This window comes from Physeter macrocephalus, unplaced genomic scaffold (genome assembly GCF_002837175.3).
Source record: "Physeter macrocephalus isolate SW-GA unplaced genomic scaffold, ASM283717v5 random_52, whole genome shotgun sequence".
Lineage (NCBI taxonomy): Eukaryota > Metazoa > Chordata > Mammalia > Artiodactyla > Physeteridae > Physeter > Physeter macrocephalus.
The window spans coordinates 128202-138816 of record NW_021145337.1 but is presented as its reverse complement, the minus strand read 5'-3'; the positions used below and the strand labels follow the sequence as shown (position 1 = coordinate 138816).

At 47.1% G+C, this 10615-nt stretch overlaps 1 protein-coding gene across 1 annotated transcript in view; it reads right to left on the bottom strand.

The window, feature by feature from the left end:
* Window positions 1-1038: 1038 nt before the first annotated feature.
* Window positions 1039-10615, bottom strand: part of LITAF (lipopolysaccharide induced TNF factor) — a 79013-nt gene continuing 69436 nt past the window's right edge. Inside the window, exons 3-5 of the mRNA XM_024123412.3 lie at window positions 7288-7512; window positions 4355-4511; window positions 1039-1327 (exon numbers count right to left, since the gene is read on the bottom strand). Of these exons, the coding sequence (XP_023979180.1) occupies window positions 1219-1327; window positions 4355-4511; window positions 7288-7507 (486 nt within the window). The 5' untranslated portion in view covers window positions 7508-7512 and the 3' untranslated portion in view covers window positions 1039-1218. The remainder of the gene's footprint in view (window positions 1328-4354; window positions 4512-7287; window positions 7513-10615) is intronic.

The window sequence follows — 10615 nt, the reverse complement described above, 5'->3', positions numbered from 1 at the left end:
AGGCCCGCATACCACAAAAAAAAAAAAAAAAAAAAAAAAAAAAAATTAAGAAATTAAAGTGAATTTGTGTGCTATTTAAGAGCCTGCAGTTACAGAATCTGAGAGCCAAGCCCTTAAGACTGTAAGGCAAGATTTTTGTCATCAGAAGTGGAAACAGATGGCTATGACGGTAGGCACTGAAGGTTGGTTCAGCCATACTGGGGTCAGAACAGTTTAAAAAATAAGGCAATCTGGGGCTTCTCAGTTGGAGACCACCAAGAGAAAGGCCCACTGAGGCAAAAAAATCAGTGGCAAATCACCAGAAGATACTCAGACGGGACAATGATCACAGCTGGATGGGACAACTTGGGGTCACAGACGGGGAAGGCAGGAAACCCTTGAACCAGCACTCAAGGAGAATGTCTTTGCATGTCCTGTGCACGACTCCAAGCAGCAATTTCGGGGTTTGGAGGTGTGTTATTTTTGCGATATTTTCCCCCCAAAAGAAGACACGAAGGTAGAGACCCTGGAGAGATGAGACCACCAAAATGGAGCCTTCACCAGGGGCGGGGCTGGGCGAGAGTCGGAAAGGCCTTCCTGCAGCACACGGCTCCCTTCAGGTCTGGCTGAGTCCTACAAGCGCTTGTAGGTGCCCAGGAGAGCTTTGCAGTTGGGACAGTAGTGGTTATGCTATTTAAAAGCCTGCAGTTGCAGAATCTGAGAGCCAAGCCCTTAGACTGTAAGGCAAGATTTTTGTCATCAGAAGTGGAAACAGATGGCTATGACGGTAGGCACTGAAGGTTGGTTCAGCCGTACTGGGGCCAGAACAGCTTCAAAAATAAGGCAATCTGGGGCTTCTCAGTTGGAGACCACCAAGAGAAAGGCCCACTGAGGCAAAAAAAAAAAAAGCCAGCCAGTGGCAAATCACCAGAAGATACTCAGACGGGACAATGATCACAGTTGGATGGGATGACGGGGTCACAAACGGGGAGGCAGGAAACCCTTGAACCAACACTCAAGGAGAATGTCTTTGCATGTCCTGTGCACGACACCAAGCAGCAATTTCTGGGGCTTGGAGCTGTGTCATTTTTGCGATTTTTTCCCCCCAAAAGAAGACACGAAGGTAGAGACCCTGGAGAGATGAGACCACCAAAATGGAGCCTTCACCAGGGGCGGGGCTGGGCGAGAGTCGGAAAGGCCTTCCTGCAGCACACGGCTCCCTTCAGGTCTGGCTGAGTCCTACAAGCGCTTGTAGGTGCCCAGGAGAGCTTTGCAGTTGGGACAGTAGTGGTCCACATCCTGCAGGGCGTCCACACAGAAAGGGATGAAGCAGCAGCCCGCGACGCACCTAGAACAAAAAAGGCCACACATGGAGAGTGTTACAGACTGCAGTCGTTTGGACGATAGCCGCCAAAAAGATATGTCCGAGTCTTAATCCCTGGAACCTATAAATGTGACCTTATTTGGAAAAAGGGTCTTTGCAGATGTAATTAAGGATCCCAAGATGGGATCTTCCTGGATTATGAGGGTGGGCTCCTTAAACTCAAAGACCGGGATCCTGATAAGAGGAGAAAAGGACACACAGAAATAGAGGGACAAAGCCCACGTAAAGACAGAGGCAGAGACTGCAGTGAGGCACCACGGCCAAAGAACACCCGGATTACCAGAAGCTAGAAGAAACAAGGAAGGATTCTGCCCTCAGAGCCTTCAGAAGGAGCACGGCACCTTGATTCTGGACTTCTGGCTTCCAGAATGGTGAGAGAATAAATTCCTATTGTTTTAAGCCACCAGGTTTGTGGTAATTTGTTATGGCAGCCCTGGGGAACTAAGACCCCAGCCATTGCCAAGGCTGCTCCCACAGACACACTGCTCTGGGTGTATTATCAAGTCTTGGGACATTTAGGCATCTTTCTAAGTGTTAGATTGGAATCGGTGAACTTCTTTTGTAAAGGGCCAGAGAGTATGTATTTCAGGCTACATGGGTCTTGTTCTGTCATTGGAGCATGAAAGCAGCCACAGATAATCCGTAAATAAAGGGCGTGACGTGTTCCAATAGAACTTAAAATAGGCTGGATTTGGCCCCTGGGCTGTAGTTTGCTGACTCCTGTCTTGGACTGATCACTTTTCCATACAGAGAGCCTGCTTCTCACAGCAACAATCATATAAATTTCCACAAATCACGTCTCTTAACCTCCATAATCCATCATCAGCGCACGCAGGCAGGACCTCCATACAGCCTGAGGTGTAAGAAGAAATATATTTGGTCTTTGTTTCCCTGCACAGAGCTCCAAAACCCCTGGAACGTCCTGAGTGACAGGAGTGTCTTCTGTTATTCACAAAGAGCCCCTTTCAATCACACCTGAGTTTATGCTAATGAGGTGATTAGGGTGGGTCCCTAGACGGGCTGGGGATGGGCTGGTCACCAGAAAGACCAAGTGACTAAGTGGGCTGGAACTTTCAACCTCAACTACAGACCTCTGGGGTGGAATGGGGGGCTGAGGACTGGGTTATAAAAACACTTGAACAGCTAATTTGGAGAGATTCTGGTTGGTGAATCTGGCATTTATGTGCCGGAAGGGTGGTATACCCCAGCTCCAAGGGGACAGAAGCCCCTGCACTCAGGACCTATCTGGATCTTGCCCTGTTACCTCCTCACCTAGCTGTCCATCTGTCTGTCTCCTGTATGATAAACCTGTAAATGTAAGTAAAGTGCCATTCTGAGTTCTGTGAGCCATTCATTCTAGCATATGATCAAACCCGAAGAGGGGATAGCAGGACCCCTGATCGGTCAGAAGTACAGGTGACCTACGACTTGTGACTGGCATCTGAAGTGGGGGGCAGTCTGTGGGACTGAGCCCTTAAGCTGTGGGGTCTGCACCAACTCCAGGTAGTGTCAGAGCTGAACTGAGACACTGCACACGCAGCTGGTGCTGGAGCCTTGGCCAGTGTCAGAAAACACCCCACAGCCTTACAACCGAAGTTTGCCAAAAAACAGTTAAAAAAAAAAAAAAAAAATCAACATTTTACAGGAAGACACTGATTTATATAAAGCAGAATCAGGAAATATCCTGATGAGAAAACTATCTCATGAATGGAATTTCCTACTGCCTAAGCTTACCTGAGTTCAAATAAGGGCAGCCAGTGCATTCAGAGATCATCCTAACCTCCCGCCTGACAAGTGCGGGCATGGCTGCAAGAGGCAATGCACACACAGCCACCTACTTTATCCTCAACACCCCGGGAGGTGAGCATTAGTACACCCCAGTTTACAGATGAGGAAACTGGAGCACAGAGAGGTGAAGTCACTTGCCCAGAGCCACACAGCTGTGAGAGGCAGGATCTGAACACACAGTACTGCATTTAAGGAAGAAAAGGAGGAACGGATAGAAAAAGCTGCCTCAATTTGAAAGCCAGAGGCCAATATTCGATAAAAGTTTCCATTTTGTCCTTCCCTGATTTCAAAGACAACAGTTAGTTTTAACAGGAATGTCCAAAGGACGATGAGTTTTTATGTAATGTTTTCTGTCTCCTTTCTTCCCCACTGAATGCAAGTCCTCAAGGAAGTTAATTAAGCTCTCAGGGGCTTTGAGCCTCTCTTCAAAATTAGGAAGAGAACCATGATTCCCCCTCCACCCAGGTCATGAGAAGATAATGAGGAAAGAGCCAGGCAAGGGCCTCTGAAAAGAAACACACAAACACGGTTTCCTTCAAGGAAGAAAATGGAGCACTTATGGTTTTCTGAGTGACTTGCATGGCCAGGAATAAGGAGGCTTTATCTTTTTGGAAAAAAAAAAATTAAATGGTGCTTCCTCAACCTTCTCCCAGAACAGAAAGTATTATCTCTTTCAACATAATACCCTTGGCGCAGACATAAACATTTACACATTCTCCTTGTGTAGGCAACAGAAAACTACTGGGGGTCCTAAAAGGATAAGAAATTTTGAAGAGATGACTACAAAATATTTTAATGTACAGATTGTTTAAAGCTTCTCTTAGGGTCAAGCAAACATTATTAAATAGGTCATGAAATTCTAGAAGAAAAAGAAATCCCCAAGGGTATCGCTGTACACAGATACAAATGGCTGCTATGCTTGTCCCTACACGCAGGGAGTGGTCTGAGAAGAAATGATGGGACAGCAGCTTCCAGGGGCTGATATGGTCGAGGGCAGTGGTTCTCAACTGGGCACGATTTCTGGTTATGACAACGGGGGCAGGGGAGCTCCCGGCATCTAGTGGGTAGAGACCAGGGATGCTGCTCAACATCCTACAGGGCACAGGACAGGCCCCCACAGCACAGAAGTAGGTGCTGAGGCTGAGAAATCCTACAAGAGAGGAATTCGGGAGAGCCCGGGGTCTGAGTGGACCTCGGACTTACCCCAACAGGCACAGGCTCCCGCAGGAGAGCCAGGTGAGGGCACCGGCATTGTAGGACAGCTGAGTCACGATCATCTTGTTGCAGGAAGGACAACACATCTGGACCGGGCGGTCGAAAAAGGAGATGGGCTGCTGCACGTAGACTGTCTGCACAGCAACTGATGGAAGGAACAGAACAAACCGGGCGATCAGTAAATGAGGAAGACGTTCATTAAATGCAGAACAGTAGAGGCAGGATCTCGACAGATATTTGCTCACCCATGTTCAGGAGAGCACTATTCACAAGAGCCCAGAGGTGGAAGCAACCCAGCGTCCATTCATAAATGAATGGATGAACAAAATGTGGTCCATCCATGCAACGGGTTATTATTCAGCCTTAAAAAGGAAGGAAATTCTGACACATCTTATAACATGGATGGACCTTAAGGGCATCAGGCTAAGTGAAAGAAGCCCGTCACAAAAAGACAAATACTGTTGATTCCACAGATAGGAGGCACCTAGAGTAGTTGAATTCATAGAGATAAAAAGTAGAATGGTGGGTGCCAGGGGCTGGGAGAGAGTGAAGGGGGAGTTGCCATCTAATGGGTATAGAGTTTGTTTTCTATAATGTAAAAGAGATGGAAGGTGGTGATGATAGCCCAAAAACGTGAACGTACTTAATGCCACTGAACTGTACGCTGAGAAATGCTTAAGGTAATCAATCTTATGTTATGTGTTATTTTACCACAATAAAAAAAAATTGGGGATGAGTGAGGAGGGAGAAAAATGACAAAAAGGGAAGAAGAGAAAACAGTGGCAGATTTCCAGAATTACCACTTGAGGGGCTCTGGAAACCTCCACACACGAGATGGGGGAAAGGACTGTGTGTTTCTGGAGGAGATTTGGCACAGCTCCACCAGGCTTTCAAACTCAACTGTCTCTGGACTCAAGTGCGGAGCTTATTAAGAATGCAGATTCCCTGGTCCTGCCCTCAAGACCGTCTGATTCGGCAAGTCTGGGGCAGGGTCCCCAAACCGCTTTTTAAGCTCTTGAGTGGTTCTGCGAAGGTGGTCTGCAGATGGTAATTTCAGAAACAGTGATGTGATGGGTTTTAGCCTCAATTTTCTTCATCCGTAGATTAGTGGTTGCCAGGGGCTGGGGGGATGGAGGGTGACGGCGGTTTCTTTCTGGGGTGATGGAAACGTTCTGGAATTAGTGCTGATGGTTGCACAGCTCTGTGAATATGCTAAAACCACTGAATCGTATACTTTAAAAGAGTGAACTTTATGGTATGGGAATTCTATCTCAATAAAGCTGTTTTTTAAAAAATGGAATAATAAGGGTTGTCGCTAGGATTAAACGGGACAAAGGCAGTAAAGAACCTCACCCCGTGCCTGGTACAGAGTGAATCCTCCATAAACAAGCCTGCATTTCACACGGTCTCCTTAGCAAACTCCAATGCCCAGTAATAAGGCTGGCGTTTACCAAGCCAGGGGATACTGGCCCAGTTCTTTACAAGTCGGGGGACCATATTGATACACGCAGTGAGTATATGAAATCATGCTAAAAAAAGAAAACTATGTGAAAACCATGCGCGGATATCCACAAGCATCAGAAGAGCACCTAGGGTGATAGAAATCACAAAGCCCTCAGAGCTTAGCACGTTCTTTTGGTTTTCGGCAAAGTTGTTTAAGCTTGTAGTTCTGTCAAAGTGACTTTTTTCTGTTCTTTTTTATGTTATTGAGATGCCATTTCTGTGATCTATATATTAGGGGACATGAACTGCTATCCAGAGCTAACCAGACAATATTCCCAGAAAGACCTAGAAAACACCCCCGCCCCTGCCCCCTGCAGAAGAGCAGCATCAGGGCTTCCCTGGTGGCACAGTGGTTGAGAGTCTGCCTGCCGATGCTGGGGACATGGGTTCGTGCCCCGGTCCGGGAGGATCCCACATGCCGCGGAGCGGCTGGGCCTGTGAGCCACGGCCGGTGGGCCTGCACGTCCAGAGCCTGTGCTCCGCAACGGGAGAGGCCACGGCAGTGAGAGGCCCGCGTACCGCACAAAAAAAAAAAAAAAAAAAAAAAAAAAAAAGAAGAGCAGCATCAAAGCATAATTTAGCACTTACACGTAAATTTTAATAAGGGTTATTTGTGGTGCAAGAATGAGTTATTTATTGATCAGAGTGTGATCTAAAATACTCTGAAGTTGTTATCTTTTCCTCTTCCATCTCAAGGAGTCAAAGTCACTTGAGCACAATGAACAATAGTTCACATTTATCCAGTGATTACTCATAGAACCTTATTTAATCTTAACAGCCTCCGGTTGTAGGTACTTGATGGGCCCCATTTTACAGATGGGGAAACCCAGGCAGTCTGACTCACGGGCCAGGCCCGCTCTCTGGGCTGCTTGTAATACTGAATCAGCTACATACCTGGGTGCAGATGGGCAGCAGGAAGTACCAAAGGGCAAGGACATGAAGAAGTTGCTGGAAGGCAGGGGAATCACCTGCACTAATGTTGGGCTTGGGGTGGGTTTCAGCTCACCCATTCCTCACTCACGGCTGCATCCTCTCCCTCTCCTACTCCAGCCCTGGCCTCGGGGCAGGGGTTCTCCCGCCAAGCCTCAGCAGGAAGGGCAGGAGCCCCCAAAAGCACACTCCCATTCCCAAATTTCTCTGGGATGGTTGGTCGTGCCTCTGTGATAAGCACCAGAGGCTCAGTTTATGGTGGACGTGGGAAAGTTCATAAACTGTGCTTTATTATGGAAAAGCCAAAAGCCTCACTGACATGGAACCCAAGACTAGATGTGAAATTTCAGGACAAGGGGGAAAGTTGGACTGACTGGCACTTTGCTTAGACTCTGGGGCACAGTCACTACGGCCACTCTCCTGATTCTCACGGAGTCCCAGGGCTGAGGGCCAAGGAGAGGTAAGGGGGCCCGGGAGGCCGTACATACTTGCATTGGCATTGGGGACGGGCACTGGCTGGGTGTAGTACCCAGGCGGATTCATGCCCTTCCCATCCGGGCCTGTCATGAGCCCCGTAGCCGGCCCAGGCATGGGTGCTGGAGGTGTGGGGTAGTAACTGTTAACAGAAACTGTCTCTTCATAGGATGGGGGCGCAGTTGGCACCGAGGAAGGTCCAGCAGCCGCCTGGTAGGATCCTGGAGCAGACATTTTACCTAAAGCAAAACCAGAAGACACGAGATCAGAAATTCAATTGACAGGGGCTTCCCTGGTGGCACAGTGGTTAAGAATCCACCTGCCAATGCAGGGGACACGGGTTCGAGCCCTGGTCCGGGAAGATCCCACATGCCGCGGAGCAACTAAGCCTGTGCGCCACAACTACTGAGCCTGCGCTCTAGAGCCCGTGCTCTTCAACAAGAGAAGCCACCGCAATGAGAAGCCTGCGCACCGCAACAAAGAGTAGGCCTGGCTCACCGCAACTAGAGAAAGCCCGTGTGCAGCAACAAAGACCCAACACAGGCAAAAATTAATTAATTAATTAATTTAACCTGTGCTCCGCAACTGGAGAGGCCACAACAGTGAGAGGCCCGCGTACAGAGAAAAAAAAAAAAAAAAAAAAAAAAAAAAAAAAAAAAATTCAGTTGACATCTCCCCATCTCTCTTTTCCACCCTCAATCTTTCATTTTTTTAAAAAACATCTTTATTGGAGTATAACTGCTTTAAAATGTTGTGTTAGTTTCTGCTGTACAACAAAGTGAATCAGCTATACATATACATATATCCCCATATCCCCCCCCCACTTGAGCCTCCCTCCCCTCCTCCCTATCCCACCCCTCTAGGTGGTCGCAAAGCATCGAGCTGCTCTCTGTGCTATGCGGCTGCTTCCCATTAGCCATCCATTTTACATTTGGTAGTGTATATATGTCAATGCTACTCTCTCACTTAGTCCCAGCTTCCCCTCCCCCTCCTGTGACCTCAAGTCCGTTCTCTACGTCTGCATCTTTATTCCTGCCCTGCCACAAGTTTCATCAGTACTGTTTTTTTAGATTTGTTTTTCTCTTTCTGATTTACTTCACTCTGCACGACAGACTCTAGGTCCATCCACCTCATTACAAATAATTCAATCTCGTTCCTTTTTATGGCTCAGTAGTATTCCATTGTATATATGTGCCACATCTTCTTTATCCATTTATCTGTCGATGGACATTTAGGTTGATTCCATGTCCTGGCTATTGTAAATAGTGCTGCAATGAACATTGTGGTACATGTATCTTTTTGAATTTCTTTCATTTTCTAACTGACAAACAATCAGGAAATGACCTATGTCCAGTCTTGTCCAAAAGCCAGAAAGGGAGTTAACATCATCCCTTCCAGACCCGAGAATAAGAACCTTAACAAGAGATTCCCTACATAAAGGTAAAAGGTAGGGGGACATCCCTGGCGGTTCAGTGGTTAAGACCCCACGCTTCCACTAGAGGTTCAATCCCTGATTGGAGAACTAAGATTCCACATGCCTAGTGGAGTGGCCAAAAAAAAAAAAAAGATTGCCTTGGGTATTGCTCACCCTTTGCATTTCCATTAAAAAAAAAAAAGAAAGAAGGTAGATGATGACAAGAGAAAATTACCCAAATCCCCAGGGCAAACATCAGCCAAATGTGAACATAAATTTTTTCACACTTGAAACCATCACCCAACCAAGACCTATCTTTCATATCTAGTGTTTTTTCTTTTCTTTTCTTTTCTTTCCTTTTTCTTTTTTTTAAAAAATTAACCACTGCAGTTTTTACTAACAGTGTTTCAAGTGACGGGAAAGACAAAGGCCTTCAAAAGCCAACCACAAACTATGGCAAATACTGAGCAAAACAAGCCAGATGCCAAGAAACCCACACCGTGAATGCCATGTACCCGAAGTTCAGAAGCAGGCAAAAGGAATCTTGGGGGTGTAAGTTAAGAAAACGGTTACTCTTGGGAGGGGAAGGAGAGTCTGGAAGAGGCTGGTGGGTGAGGGTGTCTAGTCATGCTCTCTTCATCTGGGGGTGGTTACACAGGAATGTCCACTTTGTGAAAATTCGAGTTGTACAATTAAGTTATGTGCCCTTTTCTGTATACATGTTATAGTTTTTAAAAAGTAAACACACACAGGGACACACAAACCAACCAGTTCTCATTTTGAAAAGTGAGAATCAGAGCAGCCAGGCACATATTTCCTTTTGTGAGGGCAAAGAACCGTTTTTTTTTTCCCTGTAGAACTGATGCCCGCCTAGAATTACATGGCCTGGACCCAGGGTGTGTTCCTGTCTGCAGTCCCATGCTCGGCAGCCCCCGGGCAGCTGGAGAAGGACACAGTGCCGTCCTTTGTCTGCTTCTGTTTTTCCAACGGGGCAGGGCTAGCACTGCATTAGAAGATCCATTCAAACCTGTCTCAGGAGAAATGGGGCATGGAGCTCCGAGGGCAGCAAGCCACAGTCCGGGGGCTTGGCCGGGCCTGTGCTGCTTCCCACGCACCATGCCTCCTCTTCTAGATCCCGTGGGAAGCAGAATCGATTCATTCTGCTGCGGGGAGAAGGGGAGAATCCTTCAAGGACGCTCTGCCTTTCAGCCCAGCCCGAAAGAGGAGATTTCTCTGGGGGAAGAGATGAAAGGGCTTTCAAACTGGAAAGAGAGGCATGGGAAAATGACCATGCATAAAACAAAATCCATAAATAAAGCCAGATAGGTTGGAACTGTGTTCTAGAAAATTGTGAAAGTCCTATGGAGATGTTTGGATCTCATTCTATAAGCCTGGGGCTGTCCAAGGGAAACTCTCCAGAAGGATGGAAACGGTCTCTATGTGGGCTGTTCAATATGGTCGCCAGCAACCACACCACACTGCCGAACACTTGAAATGTGTCCGAGGAACTGAATTGTTAAATTATATTTATTTAAATTGAAAATCGAATACAGGGAACTCCCTGACGGTCCAAGTGGTTAGCACTCCGTGCTTTCACCGCTGAGGGCCCAGGTTCAATCCCTGGTTGGGGAACTAAGATCCCACCAAAAAAAAAAAAAAAAAAAGAAAGAAAGAAAATCGAATACACAATTCATTTACTGGAACATTTTTATGTAAGTCTGGGACTCCTTGGGTATGTGAATCTACTTTCTCAACAGCAAATTTAAGGAACTCTGAATCGAGATCAAATTTTTTTTTTTTTGGCTGCGTTGGGTCTTTGCTGCAGTGCGTGGGCTTCTCATTGCGGTGGCTTTTGCTGAGGAGCACGGGCTCTAGAGCGCAGGCTCAGTAGTTGTGGCACACGGGCTTAGTTGCTCCGCGGCATGTGG